The sequence below is a fragment of the Macaca fascicularis genome, chromosome 5, assembly GCF_037993035.2.
Source record: "Macaca fascicularis isolate 582-1 chromosome 5, T2T-MFA8v1.1".
NCBI classification, from domain to species: Eukaryota; Metazoa; Chordata; class Mammalia; order Primates; family Cercopithecidae; genus Macaca; species Macaca fascicularis.
The window spans coordinates 173261919-173286158 of record NC_088379.1 but is presented as its reverse complement, the minus strand read 5'-3'; the positions used below and the strand labels follow the sequence as shown (position 1 = coordinate 173286158).

Below are 24240 nucleotides of genomic sequence, written 5' to 3'. Positions count from 1 at the left end.
TGACAACAACACCCTTCTAGTTGCTAACAAAAAAAAAAAAAAAAAAAAAAAAAAAAAAACCAAAAAAAACCTTAACTCTTCAGGAGCACCATAGAGAATGGAGAGAGCCGTGAGCATTTTGTGCTTCTTCCTTCTTGATTCTTTCCTTAGTTTGAATTTCCCATCTTTGATTTTCTCTTGACTGAGAACACATTTATTAATTCACTTAGCTAAGGATATTGATTGTCCAATGTGTTCTAATAGCTGCTTTCAACCTACAGAGCTGGGATGTTATGAAGTCTAGCTAATAATAGGTAACACTTAGGGCTTACTATGTATTGGTGATATTCTAGATATTTCACGTGTCTAATCTCATTTAGTTTTTCCAGAAACCCTATGAGAAAGTGTACTGTTACTATCCTGATTTTTTACATATAGGAGAACTGACTCATGCAGTGTCTTGACTGGAGTCAATTTTCAGAGCCCAGATCCTGAATTATTGTGCAATAGTCCTCCTTTTTAATGTAGGAGACAGAGCACTCCAATATTTTAATTTAGTATGTAATACAGTAGACCTTAGCTATGTAGATTTCTCTAAAATTGTGACCTTGAATACTTTAATTTTTGAAGATAAACAGTAAAAAATGAAGAACTTAAAAACTTTACATTATTTCAGCATGATTGTCAGAATTTTAAGGGCATACTTAAAAATGATAATTACCTTAATATATTCACTTTTATGCTATGCTGAAGATGTGCTGTGAGTGGGAGTGTGAATAGCACAGATCATAGGGTTCTGGGTATAAAAGTTGATTTCTCATAAAAGTTCATATTGATTAATTTGCTTCTTTCTTACATGAGTTAGAGATGGATAGGGACCACAATCTCATTTGAATCTCCTTACTGTACTTTACTAATTGTTTTTGGAAAAATATTTTCATATGAGCATGCATGATGTTTTTAGTAGTTCTAAGTTTAAACAAATGAACATATTGAACCCAAATCAGTCTCCTTGTAATTTCAGTTATCCCTAATTTTGCTCTATGAAGATACCCAGATTAAGTTTTTTTTTAACCTTCCGTGTGATAACCCTTTATATGTTCGGAAATAGTTCTGAAGTCTGCCACAGGAGGTGAAACTTGACCATTTCCTTCCCCGATTTCTCATTCAATATGTTTTACAGATAGATTGCCATCCGGGATTTCTCACCCTGAACCTGCCATGGGTTTGTGGAAATTATTCTTCACTCTCTGAAATGACAGAGCATTTTACATGGGACTCTATCAATGCTCAGACCTCTGGGTCAGGGACTTCCTTTGCTGCCGGCTCATGTAAAGTCCAGCTTCACTGAAAATCCTAGGAAATGCATTATGTGAACTACTAAGCCTGGAGCTTTCCCTCCCTCTTACCTACTTCTGTATCAGTGCAGCCAGATTTTGTATATGCGGAAGGGGACTTTCTCACAAATGTAGATGTAAAACTTTGAAGATATGTATCTTCATGGAGTGCCGATTTCAATGCCATTTCACAGCGTGACATTGTGGCTGTTCTCATCTTCTTTATTGTACGCAGGTGCACAGTAATTGCCTATCCCTGCAGGAGGTGGAAGATTTCTGCAGACTGCGTTGCCTCTGTGTGGCTTTTCAACTCCACTTACCCCTTTCTCAGAGAGCTTGTTCTCGAGTCGTCACATGCTCTTGGCTTTGGGACAGTGATTCTTTCTTAAAAATGGTAAACATATTTTGTTTATTTTTTGTCTGAACGTGAGAGGTGAAAACCATGATCACCTTTAAAACAAGAGTTATATTGGAATAATGCCAGATCTAATTAGCTGATCAGTCAAGGTCCTATTTTCAACAACTTCTATTTTTGGTAGTGTAATGAGGAAAACCACAATATATCCGTTTTACAGAAGCATGAGAGCCTTCCTCTTTTTCCCTCGTATCTCTGATGAGATCTTGTTTTTGTATAATCAATCATAGAAAATTGATTGATACTATGTTCTCTTTGTAGAGAAACTCAGGAAAAGTGTTTATGTATTTATTTTTTCTGTTTATAATAAAAGCGTATTAAAGGAAAGTTAAAAATTGAAGCAAAATTGATAATATGTATTCCTAACCCACTGCTCAAATTAATACTGTTAACTGTTAATATTTTAGTTTAATTTTCTTCATTTTTTATTTTAGGGCATAGTTTTTGTTTTGGTTGCAATCATACAGTATATACTACATATTATTTTATTGTAAAAGTATTTTCACTTTTGGTTAGCATAATTTTTTAAATGTTTAATTTTTGTGAGTACATAGTAGTTGTACATCCTCATTGCGTGTGTGAGATATTTTGCTATAGGCATGCGATGCCTACTAATCACATCGTGGAGAACGGGGTGTCCATTCACTCAGGCTGGTTAGCATAATTATTATGGCTACTAAATATGTTTGAGTGATCATATTGTAGTTTACTTAATCATCTCTCTGTCAAGGGACATTAGGATCATTTGAAGCTTTTGTATCGTAAATGCTACTGGCCTTGAGGGATTTTGTGTTTAAAGTTTTCCTTTTAATTTGTAATGAACTACTTTGAATAGATTTTCTGAAATGGGAAAAGAGATGATAAGCCAAAAAGGTGTGGAGAATTTGAGGATCTTGATAGATACTGTCAAATTGTTATCAAAGACATTTTAAAACTAATCTGTCAGGCAGCCAGTCCACACACGTTTATTCAGTGCATATTCACTGTGATCAGCACCAAGAAAGGAGTTGAGAGAAATACAAACTCTTATCTCTTCTTTTTCCATGGAATTTCAGTTTGCATTATTGAATAAACAGTAAAATGATTCCAAAGGTGCTGATGGATATGAAGGAGGGACTAACGAAGCTTTGGAAACTGATGATTAAGAGACACAACCCAGTCTGGAAAGGCTGACCTCTCTGAAGGGTGAAGAGAAGTGAAATGACTCATGTTCTGAAGGATGAGTAATAGTTAGCTGGGGGAAGGGAAGAGCAAAAGGTTTTCAAGAGAGGAGGTAGCACTTGCGAATGCCCCAAGGAGCTGAGATACGTTTAGTGAGACCAGAGAGGAGAAAAGCTGATGAAGCTGAGGGGGTAGAAGAAAACTCAATATAGTACTTGTTGGCTTTGTTAAGGACTTAGGAAATCCTAAGGGTAGTGAGAAGTGATTGAAGGGTTTCAAGCTGAAATTGACATTTTTGTTTAAAGGTTCTTTGGCTGAAGTGCATAGAGCGCATTGTGGACATCCAAATGTAGACATGAGGAAACCGCCCCGGTGATCACATGGTGATGATGCTAACATGGCTAAAATGTTGGTGGCAATAGGAACAAATAGAAGTCGAAAATGCAAGAGTTCTTTAGTTCTTCAAGGCTTTGAAGCTGACAGGGTTAAGGAATAGGCTATGAGGCAGAAGGGAGAAGGAAGAGTCAAAGATGACTTTCTGGTTTCTGGCTAGGCCAACTGTGTGAATGCTGCCACTGTAAGAAGAACATTCTGAGGAGGAAAATAATGAATTTGGGAAATAGTGAGTTTGAGATGGTGGCAATGAGACTTCCAAAGGAAATACCTAAAAGGCAGTTTCAGTATTCTTTGGACTGGGAATAAAAATTTGGATCAGATATTTCAAAAAGAAGGGAATGGTTTATTAGTGTTAAATTCTGAAGATAATATGAGGATGCTGACAGAAAATTCAGTGACTTTAATGGCATGAAAGTCAAGGCCAGTTATTACTACTGTTTTGAGACAAGGTCTTGCTCTGTTGCCCAGACTGGAGTGCTGTAGCATGACCATAGCTCACTGCAGCCTCAACCCCCCAGGCTCAAGTGATCCTCCCACCTTAGCCTCCCTAATAGATGGGACTATAGGCACACACCACCATGCCTGGCTAATTTTATTTTTTGTAGAGGCAAGGTCTGGTCATGTTGCCAAGGCTGGTCTCGAATGCCTGGGCTCAAACAATCCTCCTGCCTCAGCCTCACAAAGTGTTGAGATTATAGGCATGAGCCATGGTACCTAGCCTAGGCTAGTTATTATTAAGAGCTGTTTTGGTAGAGTGATGGGGTACAAAATCTATGGAATATTCAAAACTAATGAGTGGATGGTTATAAAATAAAGGTAGTGGAGGCAACTCTCTCCTTGAAGTTGGTCTTAGTTCATCTGTAATCTTTTTTTTTTTTTTTTCTTTTTTTTAGGGAGACCAGAGTTTTATCATTACTCAATTCAGTCTCCCCTGAGCATTTGGAGATCAGAGTTTTAAGGACACCTTGGTGGATAGGGGGAAGCCAGTGAGCCCAGAGTGCTGATTGGTCAGGTCAGAGATGAAATCATAGGGCATTGAAGCTGTCTTGTTGCACTGAGTCATTTCCTGGATGGGGGCCACAAGATCAGATGGCTGATGTCAGCTGATCTATCAAGTGAAGGGTCTGCAAAGTATCTCAAGCGCTGGTTAGGTTTTACAATAGTGATTTTATCCCCAGGAGGGATACTGGGAAGGGTCAGAATCTTGTAGCCTCTAGCTGCATGACTTCTAAGCCATAATTTCTAATCTTTTGACTAATTTGTTAGTCCTCCAAGGGCAGTCTAGTCCCCAGGAATGAAGCGGGTTTGTTTTGAGAAAGGGCTGTTATCATCTTTGTTTCAAACTATAAACTGTAAGCTAAGTTCCTTCCAAAGATAGTTGTAGTTCAGCCTATACCCAGGAATGAACAAGAACAACTTGGAGGTTAGAAGCAAGGTAGAATTCGTTAAGTCAGATCTCTTTCACCATCTCAGTCATAGTTTTGCAATGGTGGTTTCGATCCCTCCTTTTCGGTTTTATAACATCTTAATCTTAAGGTCGTGGCTAAAGAAGATGGAAAAAGGCAAAGACCGCTCTAACTTCTTCCTGCTCACCAGGGGTGTCATGGGGTTAGGTGTTGACCCCAAAGTGAGAGAAAAGGAATCATTTGCGACTGTCTGAATGTACTTATGCAAGCCTGGCTGGGATTCCAGGACCTACATGACAAAGGTGTTAGTATTGTCATCTATAGTTTTAGTACCACATTAAGGGAACAGCGTACTATAAGGTAAATTATGAGTACTAGGATAAGCAGTGCAGTTCCCAGTTTTAAAAGTAAAGACATGAAACCATTAGTCTGGAGACTTATAGACTACCGTCTGTAATCTTTGTGGTTGTAATGACTTTATCATTCCACCCAGAAATGTCCCTTGTGACCTACCTTACAGGGGGTTAACCATGAGTATGAAATTATTCCATGACTCCCTGCTAATAATGTTTTATTTTTAATTTTCAGAACAAGTGGTGTGAACATTTCATTTTAAGCAACTTAAACGTTTTGGGATGCTGGAATCTGAATTTAAATCATGTTTCTGACTTGCATGATGAACAATTGTTAAAGAATATTGCCTTTTACTATGAATTTGAAAGTACTCAAGGTAGTATCTTAATATGTATTAACATAATATCATAAACAAATTACATAAAACCCTTATAAGTTTTCCAGTACATACCACAGCAACATTTTTGTTTTTTGAAAACCTTTGTTTGTGTGTATACATACTTTTTATGTATTTTATTTTTACTTCACTTAATAGCATTTGAAAATGAGTTTAATAGCATTTGAAAATGAGAATATGACATAATATTAAGTTATATTTTTATTTAAGTGGTAGATGCATATTTTATAACACTTACTGTAATTAATATAATCCTTTCACTATTTTTGAACATTTAAGGGTGTATTGCATTTTTCCTAAAAATAAATAAAACTGCATTTTGGTACATACATAATTTTTGCCTTCCTTTGAATATTTTTATAGAGTAAGTTATCTAGAGTGGCTTACATAGTCAGAGAATAATAAAACATTTCAAAACATATCTTTCCTGAATGAACGTTGTTGGAGTTTGTTGGGCTTCTGGCATTTAATTCCCTTAGATGACAAACATTTGAATAAACTCACTGCATAAAATGTAGCAAATTTTACTAGTTTTAACAAAATTCTCACCTTCTCCATATTCTGTAAACTCTTTAAAAACTTGTTTTTAAATTAGTTTTTAAAGTTGCAAGCTTATATGTAGCATATTGTTCTTCATTATTTTAGGAAATAATTATATATTTATCATTAGTATTATTTAATAAGGACTATGATTAAAACGGTGATGTTCCATTGTTAATTTTTTTTTTTTTAGCAGGGGGAGGGTATCTCAGTATGTTGCCCAGATGGCCTTGAACTCTTGGGCTCAAGTGATCCTCCTGCTTCAGCCTCCTGAGTAGCTGGAACCACAGGCCCATGTCACAGGAACTGGCTCTGCATTATATTTAAAGAGAAAATGACTTTAAAAAACTACTGTCATAGTGTCATGACTAATTTTCATGCAAATGTGTAACTCACTCTAAGTTTCCATATCTGATCATCTTCCCAGAGCTCTATGAATTTATTCAAAAAAGATGCTCTGTGCGTGTCTGCATGTGTATGACTTTTAAGATTTTAATATTTTTTATTGTTATGCAGAACCACATTTGAATTTGGGAGATTCCATTAGGAGGGATTATGAACACCTGTGGAATATTGTGTCACACCTGGTTAAAGAATTTTATGTTGGAAAGTGTTTTCCTCTGAGAACAACAAGAAGACCTTTTCTTGGACAAAAGAAATCAGTCATTCAAGGTATTAAATGGGTAAATTATAGTGGAACAAAAGCGTGTTTTTCCTGAACAACTTTTAGAAGCTGTAATAATTCAGTTGTTCCAAGTGTGAATAATTTTCCTTCACTGTGCTTTCTTGTTTTTTTTTTTTTTTTTTGAGACGGAGTCTTGCTCTGTCACCCAGGCTGGAGTGCAGTGGCCGGATCTCAGCTCACTGCAAGCTCCGCCTCCCGGGTTTACGCCGTTCTCCTGCCTCAGCCTCCCGAGTAGCTGGGACTACAGGCGCCCGCCACCCCGCCCGGCTAGTTTTTTTGTATTTTTTAGTAGAGACGGGGTTTCACCGTGTTAGCCGGGATCGTCTCTCGATCTCCTGGCCTCGTGATCCGCCCGTCTCGGCCTCCCAAAGTGCTGGGATTACAGGCTTGAGCCACCGCGCCCGGCCTGTGCTTTCTTGTTTACCTCTTAATTGAGGTTTAAGATACATATAATAATGTGGTTAAAGTAAACCAGTGTGCACGAAAGTCTGGTGAAATTTTACACAGATATATACATCTGTGTGATAACCACCCAGATCAAGAGAGAGGCCATTTCTAGCACCTCAAGAGAAAGTTCGTCATGCCACTTCCCAATCCATCCTCCCGCTCCTGTCGTCTCTTTCACAGACTTCAATACAGTTTCTTAGTTTTGTCTGCTTTGAACTTTGTTGGGATGGAATCGTATAGTATATATTCTTTCTATTTTTTTTTCTGTCAGTATAATGTCTGAGACATTCCTGCCTGTTGTATTTACCATTATGCTTAAAAGTTATTGCTGTGAACTGTCTCTTTGTATGAATATATTACACTCTGTCCATTTGGAGCATTTCCTAACTATTGGAGATTGAATTGTTGAAGAAGCAGTAAAATGATTTCAAAGCTGCTGATGGATATGAAGGAGGAACTAATGAATGCTGTGGAAACTAAAGATTAAGAGACACAACCCAGTCTGGAAAGGTTGACCTCTCTGAAGAAGTGAAGAGAAGTGAAATGAGTCCTGGTCTGAAGGATGAGTAATAGTTTGCTGGGGGAAGGGAAGAGCAAAAGGTTTTCCAGAGGGGACATGGTACTTTAGAATTCCCCAAGGGGCTGAGATATGTTTATGTAACCAGAGAGGAGAAAAGCTGATGAAACTGAGTAGGGGGTACTTGTTGGCTCTGTTAAGGACTTAGGAAATTGTAAGAGTAATGAGAAGTGATTGAAGGGTAAAACTGTTATGAATATTCTTACATATAACTTTAGGTAGATATATGCATTTATTCACTTCAAGTATATACATAGAAATGCAGCTTTATGAACTACTGTCCAAATATTTTCTAAAGTGATAGTTCCAAGTTAAACTCCCACCTTCCATGTGGGCATTTTGGAATTTTAGAATTGCTTCCCAGCCTTGTCAATCTTTTTTTTTTTTTTTTTTTTTTAATGAGACAGAGTGTCACTCTGTTGCCCAGGCTGGCGTACAGAGGCACCATCATAGGTCACTGTAACCTTGAACTCCTGGCCTCAAGCAAACCTTCCACCTCTGCCTCCCAAACTGCTGGGATTACAGGTGTATGCCCAGCCTACTGTTAGTCTTTTTTATTTTGGCCATTCTGATGGGTGCGTGGAGGTAGCTCATTGTGGTTTTAATTTGCATTTTCTTGGACTTTTCATCTGTTATTGGCCATTTGAATATCCTCTTGTGAAATGCCTGCTTGTCTTTTGTCCATTTATAAAATATAGGTCATGAGTATTTCACAAGTCTGTGATTGATCTTGAATTTACTTTTGTATGGTGTGAGAGAGGGGTTATTTCTTCGCCCTCTGTTCTCTTTCATAGGTTTATCCTTGAGCCTTGTTTATCCTTGAACTAATATAAAAGTTGATTATGGTAGTTCTGTAAGAAACTTTGGTTTTGGTAGTGTAAGTGCTCCAACTTTGTTCTTTTGAAGATTGTTTAGTTTATTCTGAGTCCTTTGCATTTTCATTTAAATTTTATAATTGGCTTGTTAATTTTTAATAATAACTTGGATTATTGTTGTATTGAGTCGAAGACCCATTTGGGAAGTGTATCAGTTATTTTTCTACCAGATAAACAGAACTAGTAGGATACATATATTAAGAGATTTATTGCAGGGAATTGCCTTACCTGATTATAGGGACTGGCTCAGCAAGTCCAAAATTTATAGGGCAAGTATTAAGGAAGGAGAGGCTGGAACTTTGGGGCATGAGCTGAAGCTGCAGGTCACAGGTGGAATTTATTCTACTTCAGGGAAACCTCAATTCTGCACTCAGGGACTTTGAGATGATTGGATCAGGCTCATCTAGATTATCTAGGATAGTCTACTTTACTTAAAGTAAATCGATTGTAGTCTTTAAGCCCATCTACAAATACCTTTACAACAACAAACAGATTTGTGTTTGATTGGATAACTAGGGAACTATAGGCTAATGAAGTTGACACCTAAAACTGACCATTTCAGTCTACCTCTTGTCATCTGAGCACCCGTATACATATCCTTAAACCATACTTAATCTCCCAATAAAGGCACTAACAAAATCACACTTGTGCTTAACATGATACAACTATCCTGCGTACAACCAACAACATGTTAACTCTTCCTTCAAAAGATAACGCTAAGTTCTTGGGCGATTTTCACTCTTCTACTTTGATATCCTGTAACCTAATACTGTGATACAAAGCATACTTTTATGACTACATTGTATGTAAACTGATAAAAGAAGAAAACAAAAATGTCTGCTTAATATGTATATTTTCAAGACAAAATAAGGAAGAAATGCCCCTAACTATTACAGTCCTCATTTCTGCAACTGGTCACATGGTCATAGCTGGTATTTATGACTGCCTCCTCCTCCCATTACCTATTCCCTATACCCTTTGCACCAGCAAGCACCTAAGCTGGTTATGGTTCTTTGCCTGAGGTCCTCCTTTTCCAGGGCCGCTGTCACAAAGCACCACAAGCTGGTGGCTTACAGCAACAGAAGTTTATTCTCTTACAGGTCTGGAGGTTAATGTGTGAAATCAAATTGTCTACAAAATTGGTTTCTTGTGGAGGGTTTGATTTAAAAGCCAAACTGTTAATGGAAAAACTGAACTTTGTAAAATATTTCAAAGAGGTTTATTCTGAGCTATATGGGTGACTGTGGCCTGGGGAAAGCACAATCCCAAGAAGTCTTGAGTAAGTGGCCCTGAGGTGGTTGGGTTACAGTTTGGTTTTATACATTTCAGGGAGGCAGGAGTTACAGGCAAAGACATAAATTAATACATGGGAGGTATATACATGTAAGCAGGAGCTTACAGATTATAGGTAGATTTGGAGATGATTTCATTTGCAATTGTTTAAAGGAACAAAGCTTTGTCTAAAAACTTGGGGCCAGGCGCTGTGTCTCAGGCCTGTAATTCCAGGACTTTGGAAGGCCGAGGTAGGCAGATCACAAGGTCAGGAGATCAAGACCATCTGTCTAACAGTGAAATCCCGTCTCTACTAAAAATACAAAAAATTATCTGGTCATGGTGGCACGTGCCTGTAATCCCAGCTACTTAGGAGGCAGAGGCAGGAGAATCACTTGAACCTGGGAGGAAGAGGTTGCGGTGAGCTGAGATCGCACCACTGTCTCAAAAAACAAAGCAAACAAACAAACAAAAAACTTGGAGTTAGCAGAAAGGTTTAAGTTAAGACCAGGAGTCTGCTCATCATCATGTGATGTTCTGCCAGAGTCAGGTTTTCAGAGCACGTCATGGTATACTGAGTCATAGTGGCCTGTAGGGCGCATGATGTCACCTTGGACCTGGCCTTAGGTCTTGTTAATGATCTTATTGCCACAAAGAGTCTGTTCTGTCAGTCTTGCAATCTCTATTTTAACATTAATGCTAGTCAGTTTTTGTGTCTAAACTGCAAAAGGGAGAGGGGTGTAGTGAGGCCTATCTGACTTCCCTTTGCATCGTGGCTCAGAACTCAGTTTTAAAGGTTTCTCTGGGGGTAACCTTGGCCATTAGGGGATCCATTCAGTTATTTGTGGGGGTTGGGCTTTGAATTTTATTTTAAATTTACAATCCCATGCCTCTCTCAGCTTCTGGCGGCTGCTGGCAATCCTTGGTGTTCCTTGGCTTGTAGATGCATCGCTTTCATCTCTGCCTCTCCCTTTACATAGTGTTCTCCTTCTCTCTGTGTGTTCCCTCTGGGTCTGTGTGCAAGATTCTCTGTTCTTAAAAGAATACCAGTTATTACATTAGGCCTCACCCTAATCCAGAATAACCTTATCTTAACTTGATTTCATCTGCAAAGACCCTATTTCAAAATAAGGTCACATTCACAGGTAGCGGTAATTAGGACTTGAACATGTCTCTTCAAAGAACACAGTCCAATCCAATCCTTTGTTCCTTAAGGGTATGGACCCATAGAGTACTGTTTGCATTGGTTTGTTGTAGTTTTCCATGGACATTAATCACATGGCATGGTAGTACGAAGGGATGTACTACAGGATCCTTAAGGGATCGCCTGTATTCTGGACATACTTTCTCTTTCCCCTCCATTGAGTAGTAACAGCCCGATGTCCCCTTGAGAATCAGGATCAATCATAGCAGCCAGCACAATAACCCTTTCCTTTGCCTGTTGATTCAGAGGCACAAGGAATTCAAAATGGCAAGATGGCAGTCCTAACTTCTAGTTCAACAGAATCATTGTGTCTCCTGGTGGAAACATTCCTCTCTTTGGAACTAAGATCTCTAAACAGACAGAACATAGAGTTGCCAGAACAGATAGCAGAAATTTTGCTAGCATATCACTTAGGAGTAATAGTCATCCCTTTTCTATCTCTGGAATCCTGAATTTGTGAATTATGCCTATAATTCACAAACAACACTATATATTGGACACTAATTCAGAGCAGTTACTGCCTTCTGGAGAACGTTGCCCCAGCCTTCAAAGTATTTCCACCTAGCTCACACTGTAACTGTGTCTCTAAAAGGCTGTTAGACTATTCTACTGAGGCAACTGCTTCAGGATGATGGAGAATATGGTAAGACCTGTGCATTCCATGAACATAGACCCACCTCCACACCTCATTTTCTGTAAAGTGAGCTCCTCGATCAGAAACCATATCGTGTGAAACACCAAGATTGTGGATAAGGGTTCTGTAAGTCCAAGGATGGTATTTTTGGCAGAAGCATTGCATGCAGGGAGGGTAACTATATCCAGAGTAACTGTCTGTTCCAGAGGGAATGACTCCTTTCATGAGGGAAGCAATCTATAATCAGCCTGCAATTGTGTCAGCGTGGACGTGTTGCAGGGCCTTCTCTTATTCTTGGCTCCAATAAGAACTAGCAGCTTTTCAGGTCACTTGATAAATAAGCCAGAATAGCACACCTAAGTGAGAAATATGTTGCCTTCCAAATTCACAAAGGTCCCCCAGGCATTATACTTTATTTTTTAATTGTAGGAGGGGGCCAGATGCAACAACTACCCTTCTCCTAAGAAAGGATATCTTGATATACCCCACACAACTGGATTCCTACAAGTTATGCAGAGGTGGAACATCCTTGAATTTTTGTTCCATTCATTTTCCACCATCAACAAATTTTGCTGAGATGGAAATTCTCTGAATTTTTGCTGAATTTATTTCCCATCTTTGACATACAAATGTCTTATTGGTATGTCAAGTAGTGTCTACTTTTTATTCAGTGGATCCGAGCAGCGTAATATTAACTATGTGATGGACCAGTGAGATGCTTTGTGGAAGAAATAATTTTCTTCCAGAAAAATTCCCAGGGGGCTAAATTATGACATAGGGCTAGGGTAGGACAGTGAAGGTGTATTTTTCTGGCCTTCCCAGCTGAAAGTAAAGGGTTCCTGGTGGTCTTTATTAACAGGAATGGAGAAAAAAAGCATTTGCCAGCTCGATAGCTGCGTACCAGGTACCAGGAGCTGTATTATTTTACTCAAACAATGAAACCAACCCTGGAACAGCAGCTGCAGTTGGAATCATCATAGGGTTAAATTTACAGGAACCTATTGGCAGTTTCTAGAATCCGTCTGTCTTTCTGCATAGGCCAAATAGTCACGCTGAATGTGGATGTGAGGAAAATCACCACTCCTGTATTATTCAAGTCTTTAATGGTGGCGTTAATCTCTGCAATCCCTCCAGGAATGCAGTATTACTTTTGGCTTATGATTCTAAGTATAGACAGTTCTAGTGGCTACAATAAGCCCTCGTTCCATAGGTCAAGGAACCAACCCGGGGATTTGTTGAGTTGCTGAGTATGTCTGTCCCAGTTATACATTCTGAAACTGGTGAAATAACCACACAGTAGATTCAGGGACCCACTGGGAGATGAACTTGAGAGAAAACTTCATGAGTCACCTGATGCTCCACAAGCCCTTACTGACTGGGGGGTGGGCGGTGGGGGGCACAGTGACATTCTGGGTCGCCTGGAATTAGTGCCAGTTCAGAATCAGTATCCAGTAATCCCCTGAAGTCAGATGATTTCCCCTTCTCCAGTGGACAGTCACTCTGATAAATAGCAGTAGGTCCCTTTGAGGATGACTGAAGAAAGATGAACAGTATGAGTTTGGGCAGTGGAGCAGGGACCTTCTTCAAAAGGACTCAGCCTTCTCTCCAATCAAGGGATTCTGGGTCTGTAACGGGGCTTAAGTTTAAGAACTGATTAGGAGCCATGACTGGTGATTTAAATTAGGCATTTGTTCACTTTCCTTAGAACTCTTTCTCTTATACAGATCAATTTAGAATTTAGTGGAATGCCCATCTATTGTTTTTTTCTAGGAACACTAAGACCAGCTAGCCAATGCCGTAGGTTTCTGTGAATCAGACTGTTCAGATTACTGCTTTGACTTTGCCGTCCATTATGGTAACCATAACTACCTTATCTTTAGTGATTAAGTGCTGCCACTTGGCCCCTGCCACCCCAGGATTGAATTATCCCTGTTGCATTTAGGGAACCCAGTTTGCTGGTAGCATTTCCCACTGCAATTTCTGACTTACACAGTAGAGTCACCATGGAGCTATTCCAGAATTCTGGGGTTCCCCTTACAATTTTATTTCTCATAGTTGTGGTGGAAGGTGTGTCCTCTGCACCCTTATGGATTGAGTGAGCAGATCTTACATGAGAAGTCACTCTGACCTTCCAATCTCTCTAAGCCTTTGGATACCTTAGGTCAATCACATGTCCAATTGGAGTTTCAGAAGCAGACAATAGAGACATCAGAGGAAGAAATATCCATAGATAATGACTGAAAATAATTTTTTTTCTGATTTAATGAAAGACACAAATACCTGGAGTTAGGATGCAGAAATGAGTCTCATATAGGACATACACCTATACACATTCATGCAGCTATGCCCACAACACACACACACACACACACCCCCAACTAGACACATTATAGTGTAACCGCAGCATACCAAAAACGAAGTTAAGAATTAGAAAGAAAACAGTTACCTACAAAGACATAAAAGTTAAATTGCTAGTAGACTTCTCCACAATAACAATGAACACAAGATGGTAATGAAATAATATCTTTTAAGTAACGAGACAAAATAATGGTTGTTGGGGGATAGTATAACCAGCATAAGTATAACTTATGAATGAGGAAATAATATAGATATTTTCAGATGCACGAGAACTGAGTTAACTAGCACCATATCCTCATTAAAAATATTTGTATATGATACAATTCAGGAAGAAGGAAATAGTCCCAAGGGAAAGTGAGAGATGCAAGAGGAATGCAAGTGGGAATTGTGGATACATTGGCAGACGGATATTGCCCAGAATTTAGGAATGAGGAAGGAGAAGGATTGTATTTTTTCATCTATAGTTTTGAACAAAGCTAAATTTAAAAATTCTCTAGTCAAAGCTAAATTTAAAAATTACTCTAAAGAATATTTGGTGACACATAAAATACTCGTATTATTAATTTTTTCCTATTTTTGTCATTTAATTTTCGTGGAGACTTTTATGTAGGTGAATTCTGAGTGATGCTTCTTTTTTCAAGTGCTGTTATTACTATACTGTGACTCATTATTCATATTGTGAAATAATAAAAAAGAATAAGTATTTGGAAATGGAAAACCTACATATTCGTCTATCTAATGATCTGTTACCATCTACATACATATATAAATGGCTATATACTAATTTTTAATATACTGGCTTGCTATAACATGTTTTCTTTGAGGAATATCTCATTTGGAAGCTCTAACTTGGTAAACTTTAATAAAATTTATGTAAAATATTATGCATTTGAAATTTTAAAAATAATGTTCAAAATTCATATCGGATAGTTACACCTTTCCTCTCAAATTTGTATTTGTTTTCAGAAATCTCCTTGGAAAAGATGCCTAGTGTGGGTTTTATTCCAATGACATCTTCTGTAATTGATGAGTTTGTTGGAGATATGATGAAGGATTTGCCTATTCTAAAGAGGTATAGAGTTAACGAAGTACCTGATTTAGTGCCATTAACTCTAAAATACTAGTGAAATGAATGACTCATCAAAATGTCTGTGTAATATATCATATCAGGATATGGTAAATTCTATATAATGTGACTATAATACATTTAAGTGATTGTAACATCTGGTATGGCAATATGATTATATAAATATCTATGTTATTTTGAACATATAATAAAATTACTTCAGCTATAAAGTTTACTACATAGTTGTTGATATGGATGTGACTGTTACAAGAATGACAGAAATTCAGGGGTTTTATGTCTTTGAGATTTTGTGACCCATATTATATCACAGAAATAGAAAAAGAGATTTTTTGATTTCTATATTATAGCCTGAAGTTTGTGCAAAAATTTAAAAAAAATTATTTATTTATTTTTACAGTGATGATCCAATTGTTCCTTCACAGTTTAAAGAAAAGACATCTGATGAACTTTTGCACTGGCATGCTCAAAGACTCCTTAGTGACGACTATGACAGGATCAAATGTCACATTGATGGTGAGCTCTGTAATCACAATAAAATAGAGCTTATACGAATTGCCTTTGCTGCTCTTTTTATTAACAGTGAAAAGACATTACATTGTAAACACGTTATATTTTGAATGAGATCTATCTATATATTATATATAATACAATATTTTGAATGAGATCTCTATATACAATATATACTCTATATATACATATGTATACACGCCCACTATATATATATACACAATTGAAGAGACACTGTAGGAAGCATGCTGTCTGAAAAAAATCCCACTATATTATCTGGTGTGCATATGTACGTATGCATGCAGATGTATCTGTTAATTCAAATAGACATTTATTAATCTTTTAAGGACATACATATGCATAGTATTGTCATGAAAATATCAGATGCTGTTTAAGTGGGAAAGATAGTTGATGGTTTTAGGAATCTGTCCATACCTTGAAGTAAATATGCTGATACAGCCATAGTCTTCCTACAATTTTAGCTCTTTTCCTGCCAAACTATTGTCTAGTTGATTGCATGCTGCCAAGTACCAGCATACTTGTGCCCATGAAAACTCAGTAATGAGGAGGGGTTGAATCTGCAAAAAGTAAAGCCCATAAAACAATTAAAAATAGGTCATAAGGAAAGGAATTCATAGATCTTTTCTTCCTGGTTCATTCTTTTAGTGTCTTTCTCCAGTCCCATGTTTATTTCCACCCTTTTCAGAACTAGTAAAACTTTTCAGAAGGATGTAGAAATAAGTCAAGTAAGCATGCCAATTGCATATAGGAAGAAGTCTGTTTATTTAAGTGTCTTCCAAGATTCTGCATGGTGTGCTTCCAGAGTGGTTTGATTTGTGATCACATACACAAACACAGAAAAAGCAACAACATCCAAAACAACAAAACGCCAGCTTGTTTATTATATCTTTTACGTTTGTAAAGAGTGTTCCTAGGTCTTAAGTGAGTCTAACCTTGCTTCCTGGAATTTTCTGTCATTTGAATTTTTGCATGGTGCAAGATAATTGGTATCAGCATCTGTGAACTGTAAGCTCCTAAATATCTGTGACCAGAAGTAGAGGTTTTCCTTTTTAGGAATGCAAACAGAATGTTTTAGGTCCGGGGTCAACCATCTTTTTCTGAAAGGTCTAAGTAATAAATATTTTAGGCTTTGCAAACCAAGAGACAAAAATTGAGAGCATGATGTAGGTACTAATATAATCATTTAGAGTGTAACCAATTACAAAAAAATGTACTGATCAGATTTGACCATGTGGACCTAGTTTGTAGACCATTGTTCTAGGTGAATGTGCTATCATACTGTCCCCAACCTGCCTCTTCTTCTCTTCTCCTGCCAAATGACAGGGGCAATGTCCATGTACTTGGAGCGGGACATTAGCAGAGCTTTGTCCTCTCTCTTCTTCAAATAATATAAGGAATTGTTTTGTCAGCATATGGTAGTCTGATCTCATTGGCAAATACTGAATTATTATTTGGAGTAAAAAAAAAATAATATGTGGCTACACATATATAACAATATTTTAAAATACGTGTTTACATTTTAAGTCTTTCTATTTCAGAACAATCTAGAGATCCTCAAGTTCTTGATTTCCTGAAAAAGAATCAGGATTACCAGCAATTTTATGGGAAATCGTTAGAATCAATCTCTACAAAAGTCATTGTAACTCAAACTACTCAGCCAAAGGAGGATTCCAGTGGTGCCAGTGGTAAAATGTTACAGGTAGATCTCATATATTTTACCTAATTTTTTTCTTTGATGTTGTTTTGCTTTCTTTAGGCTCATATTTGTCTCTAGAGGTGTCTTCCATGCTCTTCTTTCTCACGTTTGCTAACTCTCTTAGTCCGTTCTCATATTGCTAGAAAGATATACCTGAGATTGGGTAATTTATAAAGAAAAAAGGTTTAATTGGCTCACAGTTCTGCAGACTGTACAGGAAGCATGGTGGCATCAGCTTCTGGGCCTTAGGGAACTTCTTTTTCTTTTTTTTTTTGAGACGGAGTTTTGCTTGTTGCACAGGCTGGAGTGCAGTGGCGCGATCTCAGCTCACTGCACCCTCCGCCTCCTGGGTTCAGGCAATTCTTCTGTCTCAGCCTCCCAAGTAGCTGGGATTACAAGCACCCACCACCATGCCTAGCGAATTCTTGGTATTTTTAGTAACCACAGGTTTTCATCCTGTTGGCCAGGCTGATCTCGAACTCCTGACCTCAGGTGATCCACCCACCTCAGCCTCCCAAAGTGCTGGGATTACAGGTGTGGGTGACTGCACCCAGCTTTCAGGGAACTTATAATCATGACAGAAGACAAAGGAGGAGACAGCACTTCACATGACTGGAGTAGGAGGAAATGTTGGGGAGGTGCTACATACTTTTAAACAACCAGATCTTGCACAAGTCACTCATTCACTATCATGAGAACAGCACCGAGTGGGATGGTGTTAAACCATTTATCAGAAACCCCCTCCCCATGATGCAGTCACCTCCCATCAGGCCCTGCTTCCAATGCTGGGGATTACAATTCTACATAAGATTTGGGGGAGCCACAGACCCAAATCATATCACTTGCAAATGAGTTATTTTACTTGCTTGCTGTTAGAAATTCTAAGAAGATTACATAAAATCTAGTATTCTATCCTTTTTAGAATAAGAAAAGATAGATTTTCTGATAACAAAGCATTAAAGGATTACACGCTTGGATTTAGAAAAGTCAAATTTAAGTTAAAAGAAATGTTTGTGATCTGGGTCCAGTGGCTCACACCTGTAATTCCAGCACTTTGGGAGGCTGAGGTGGGCAGATCACCTGAGGTCAGGAGTTCAACATCAGCCTGGCCAGCCAATGTGGCAAAACCCCATCTCCTCTAAAAATACAAAAAATAGCCGGGCATTATGGTGGGTGCCTGTAATCCCAGCTACTCAGGAGGCTGAGGCAGAAGAATTGCTTGAACCTAGGAGGCGGAGGTTGCAATGAGCCAAGATCATGTCACTGCACTCCAGCCTGGGTGATAGAGCAAGACTGTGTCTCAAAAAAAAAAAAAAAAAAAAAAAAAAAAAAAAAAATTTCATGTATTAGTTTAATTACAGTGAAAATCTTTTTACATAGAGGTGGCAAAAATAGGCCTAAAATTTCCATCAGCTTTATTATTTTGCCTGATTTTTGAAAACTGTCTATGTTTTTAAGTCATTTATGCCATTAATCTGTCTTGGACTTTTGTTTATATTAAAGGTAAGACCAGGTCTTCTTGAAAGGAATCCTCCATAACTATTTTCTTTTTCTTCCTGGCTTTACACTAGACCATGCTTGTTTACAAACTTAGAATCCCTATAATTAAAAAAAATAAAATAAAAAAGTAATGTGGAAAAGTATCAGGTAATACAAATGATAGTGTTTATAACTGAACAAATGGTAGATTTTATGGCTCTGCTTGGGGAGGTACTACTTTGCCATCATTCTTCATCAGAGGGGATTTCATTAGGCTTCAGTACTTCTCTCTTGGCCTCATGGATGGGAATTAAGGAAAGGCATTTATTTGCTTTGGTAAATCCCCTTCCTGAGGTCAACCATGCTAAATAAGTGAAAGAGCACAAACCAAACTATTGATGACCGATGGCACTTATTATGGCTGCCTTACCCTAATTGGAGTAGGAAAGGGAATGTTTTTGGAGAATGAAACATAAAAGCTCCAGAAGGAAAAGATTCAAAATATGAAACATTTCTCTTTCCCACTAATGTCAGAAAATTCTTAATCAGAGATCTAGAGTCTTCCTTTTCCTTGCCAGACTGTGAATTCGTTAACCAGGCTGAAGTTGCAAAGGCTACAAGGAAATCTTATATATCAGTGAGAGGATATCTCCTCAAAGCCATTCTAGGTAACAGTTATCACTAATTATGCTGTAGGTTTCTTAGCACTGCTGGTAGGTCTCTCTCCTAGAGCTATTTAAGGGCCCATCTAGCCACAGAACACATACTTTCAACTGTAGAGGCTCCACCTCAGCCCACAGTCCGAACCTCCTCTGGGCTGAGGGTGGCCAGGTGGGGCTGGCTCAGGCAAAGGTCCAGGCTTGACTTCAAGCATAAGGATCAAAGTGAATACAGCATCCTGAAGCAACCACCTTCTACAGCTCTTGTGCAAGGGCCTCACCCAGCTGAGTCCTTTGCCAAGCCCTGTGCCCGAGGCTGGCCCTTGGGTCCCAGGCTGTGCACCTCTGCTCCTTTGGTAGCGCTAATTGCGGGGCCAGGAAGCGATGTGAGCTTGTTCAGTTCTGTTATGTTGGTAGCATGAGGCCTAGGAGCATCCTCTACACTGAAATAGAAGCAAAATGGGAATTAAATGTTTAATCTAGTTAGGGGAGGGGTGGGAAAAATTACCACCCCACTAAGTGTGTGTGATTCCTCCATTTTCCAGTGGGATTTCTGTTTTTTTCCCCATATTGACTAATTGTCTGCTTAGACCATTGGTGTTTTTCAACATGAGTCTCCAAAGAGTGAGCGGGATCTGGGAGGCCCAAAATGCTTTGTGGGGTGGAGAATGAATAAATTAATTAAGTTCCAAATCTCCAAGAAGCTCCCCTACAGTCAAGCTCAGTGGCTACTCTTTCTCTTCTTTGTTTTCTTCCATTTACTCCTTTATTAATAATCTACACCATTTAGAAATCTAGAAAATCTTCTGCAGTAAGAGGCAATTTACATTTATATTGAAGTTTAAGTAGGTTTGCATCACACAGACTTTAATTTTAAGAAAAGACATTAAGAATTCTTGCCTGTGCAAGAGTAGAATGATGGCGAGAATCCTCAGTAAATGAACAAAACATAATCTTACTAGTGAAATGTCATAATGGAATTTTCCCACTTGTTTCATATGTTCCTTTTATTATTGAGCAGAATACCAAACCCTCCAAAATTACCAAAAAGAAGAAGAAGAAGAAGAAGTCATTTCTCAAAGAAGACCAGAACAAAGATCAGCAAAAGGATGATCTGCTGTTTTCTATTGAAGAGGAGATGAAGATGAATTTACATTCTGGAATAAGGAAATTGGAAGAATATTTGACATCATGTGCAAGTAATTCAGTGAAATGTGGAGTTGAAATATCAGGATTAATTGCCTGCTTTAAAGCATGGAAAGAACATTGCCAAGGTGAAGGTATGGGACTCCATACTCTATGGATAAAGAGTAGTGATGAAAATATTAATGATGTTAACATATTTACTGAATGCATGGTTGTGCTAAAACTTCGTACAATCCATTGTCTGATTTTATTCTCAACGTGACCCTTTAGGATAGTTATTATTATATTTTGCAGACAAGAAAGTGGAATTGCAGAGGTTAGACAGAGGGTCCCAATAGGGAAAAGATGGCACATTCAAAAAGAAATGAGGAGAGTATAAAGAAAAAACTCTTTCCAAAAGTGTGGAGAGAATTAAGGGGATCCGCAAAGCAAGGTGAGGCTCAGCAGCAGCAACAGGGCCTATCAGAGAAGGAAAGCTGTCAGCACCAGGGAGATGTGAAGCTGCTGTTGAGAGGTGATTCTCCTTTGGTTTTTCCATGTTTCTGCCCACCTAACCTGTAGAGGCATTGACAGTTTCACTTCCAGACTGTCTTTTTAAGTATGTTTGTATAGTGAACAGGCTTGGAAGGAAGAAATTGTGTTTCTCTCTAGGGCAAAGGCCAAGTTTGTTTACTGTCCAGTTAATAAAGATTACATTTCCTTCCAGGGCAAAGACGCAGGTTTTACCTGAGACTCATTATAAAATATTTTGGTTTTCTAAGCGAAGATTTCCTTAGCTGTGACATAAACCTACTTTGTGTGGTTTCTGCCTGGGCTCTATATCTCCCCCATGGACCACAAGGGGAACCGACATATACATGATGTACGTTGTATTGTTTCCTGTGCCATGATAATAAAGCCTTTTGTCTCTGACCCAGGAGTCTCATGTCTTTTGCCAGCAACCATGAGACTATGAAAGACTAAATTGCTAACTTGTAAATAGGATAAAATCTCAGCCCTTTCCTAGTTTTTGACAAGAGCAGGGAAGTGGATGGTTGCCAGAATTCCTTGAGAGCCCTAGCTATGGGGGAATAGATGCCCAATAGCACCTGCAGTCCTAGGTAACGGTGCACAACCATTTCCACACTGTGGGCTGGCAGGGAGGGAACTGGGTTGAAACAGGCCCTGTCTGCCTACCATTCTAAGTGCTCCCTCAAATTTCTGTGGCTCCCCGTGCCCTCCTGTATCAATGTCTCCAACTGGCAGTAAAGAATGATTTTGGTGAAATATGTAGCAGAAATGATGTGTGCATATTATTTTCAGGTATTACGTCCTCACATGACTTACAGTGTGTGCTTTTATTACTTATTTTCCTGAAGACTGAATTGTGGAAGAGGTAACTAAGGGAAAGAATCAGAAAAAAACTGAGAAGAGATACGTGATTTTTTTTTTTTTTTCTTTTCTTTGAGACAGAGTCTCACTGTCGCCCAGGCTGGAGTGCAGGGCAGCGATCTCAGCTCACTGCAACCTCCCCCTCCCGGATTCTAGCTTCAAGTGATTCTCCTGCCTCAGCCTCCTGAGTAGCTGGGATTACAGGCAACTGCCACCATGCCTGGCTAATTTTTGTATTTTTAGTAGAGACAGGGTTTTGCCATGTTGGCCAGGCTGGTCTCGAACTCCTGACCTCAGGTGATCCATCTGCCAGGGTGTCCCAAAGTGCTAGAATTACAGGCCTGAGCCACTGTGCCCAGCTTGAGATATGTGATTTTGATGCTAGACCAAGCTGACAATTCCTCTTCAAGTTGTGGTTGATCACCCTGTCTTGAGTATCTCCTACTCAGACCCTTTTCATGTGTGGCCACGTGACTCTGTAGTCATGCTCACGTCTCTATTCTACTTCCCAGCAAAGCCAGTGCCTCAGTGGGCTGTCAGAGACCATGCTCATTTTCATCTCTAAGCTTTAGCATATGTGTTTTTACTTATCCATGATGCCATATCAGATAGGAATTGCCATTAGCTATAAACAGAGATAGGAATTAACAGTGGCTTAAAAAAGATAGTTTATTTCTCTTTCATGTGAAAGAAGTCCAGAGATAGGCAGTTCAGTGTCACTGGGAACTTAGGCTCTGCTATCATCATATTATACCGTTTTTAGTGCATGAGTTGTATTCTTAAAGTTATGTCATGAATGCAGTTGGCGACTGATGCTACAGTCATGATAACTGTATTCCAGAACAAAGTAAAAAGAAGAAAAAAGGGCAAATTTGTACATTCATGCTGTATTTCTTCTATGTAAGGAGCCTTAATCCCAGAAATTCCACCAATTTCTGCTTACTTCTTAATGGCCAAACTTAGTAACAAAACCACAACAAACCACAGACAGATTAGAAAATGTGAACTTTGAATGGGACATGTTGCAGTATCCATTAGTATGGGTATTTATAAGAAAGCATTGGGTGAGAATGGATGTTGAGGAGGTAATGATCAGTTTCTGCTACAGATGTTCTCCTGCCTGTCTTCATTGGCTTAAATTCAGTGTGTCCTTCAAGGCCACCCTCTTGTGGAGTCCTCCCAACTTCTCCTGCTCACATAACACTGCTTCTATCACTCCATTTGGACCCTGAATTGTAAATCACTTAGATATTTTACTGATCTGTTTCAACACTAATCCCTTGTTCTCCAATTAGACTGAAGGTTCCTGGATGTAAGACCTCCGTCTTAAATTTCATTTGTACTTCCTTAAAGCATACATTGGTGGTCTGCATAAGCAGTTACTCAGTAGTATTTGTCAAGAAAGAAGATATTTCTTGACAAAGAGGAAAGAAGATAAAGAGCCCTGACTTTATATGGAATGGTTAGTAGTGGGATAGAGATAAAGAGGTTATATGTGAACAGGAGGTAATAGAAGGGCTTAGGAGAGTCTGGATAGAATGATTGGGATGCAGTGAGGTTGTATCTTAGCCCTCAATAATTGAGGGGTTCTGCTGATGGTTTCATAAATACAAGTACTGTATGTGGTCAAGAGTAGGCCTTGATAAATGTTGCTCATGTTTTGGTCAGGCGTCTAAAATCATAGGACTTTTTCCTATAAACAAGAGAAGACGACACAGAAATAATATGTGGGTTATTGTGTTATTTTTCTCTGGAAATGTGTACAGAGCTCAGTTTCAATGGTTCTTATTTCTGCTGGAAATCACAAAGTTTGTTTCTTTTCTTTTTTGCCTATACTTACCCAGCTATGTCTAAGTTACTTAAGATGATAATTAAATGTGGGTAGAAGGAGTATTAATTTAATTTAATCATGAGTTTTAGTTTTTAATGCTCTAAAATCCCCTTTAAGTCAAGTAAAATAGTGAGGTTTAATCAAATGAAGTTAATTGATTAACTCAATGATTGTCATGAGTGATCAAGCAGTTATTTCTGATGTTCTTTGTAACAATTTTATTGTTTCTTTAACAAGGCAATTTCAAAAGATTTAAGTATAGCTGTTCAAATGATGAAAAGGATTCATTCACTTCTGGAGAGATACCCAGAAATTTTGGAAGCTGAACATCATCAATATATAGCTAAATGCCTTAAATATTTAGGCTTTAATGATTTGGCAAACTCTTTGGATCCAACTCTGGTAA

General features: G+C 38.4%; 1 protein-coding gene across 1 annotated transcript in view; it reads left to right on the top strand.

The window, feature by feature from the left end:
* DDX60L (DExD/H-box 60 like) overlaps window positions 1-24240 on the top strand; it is a 118250-nt gene that overhangs the window by 25583 nt on the left and 68427 nt on the right. Inside the window, exons 8-15 of the mRNA XM_074040736.1 lie at window positions 1552-1710; window positions 5283-5424; window positions 6502-6657; window positions 15004-15109; window positions 15522-15637; window positions 17191-17351; window positions 20508-20768; window positions 24069-24236. Coding sequence (XP_073896837.1) covers window positions 1552-1710; window positions 5283-5424; window positions 6502-6657; window positions 15004-15109; window positions 15522-15637; window positions 17191-17351; window positions 20508-20768; window positions 24069-24236 — 1269 coding nt within the window. The remainder of the gene's footprint in view (window positions 1-1551; window positions 1711-5282; window positions 5425-6501; window positions 6658-15003; window positions 15110-15521; window positions 15638-17190; window positions 17352-20507; window positions 20769-24068; window positions 24237-24240) is intronic.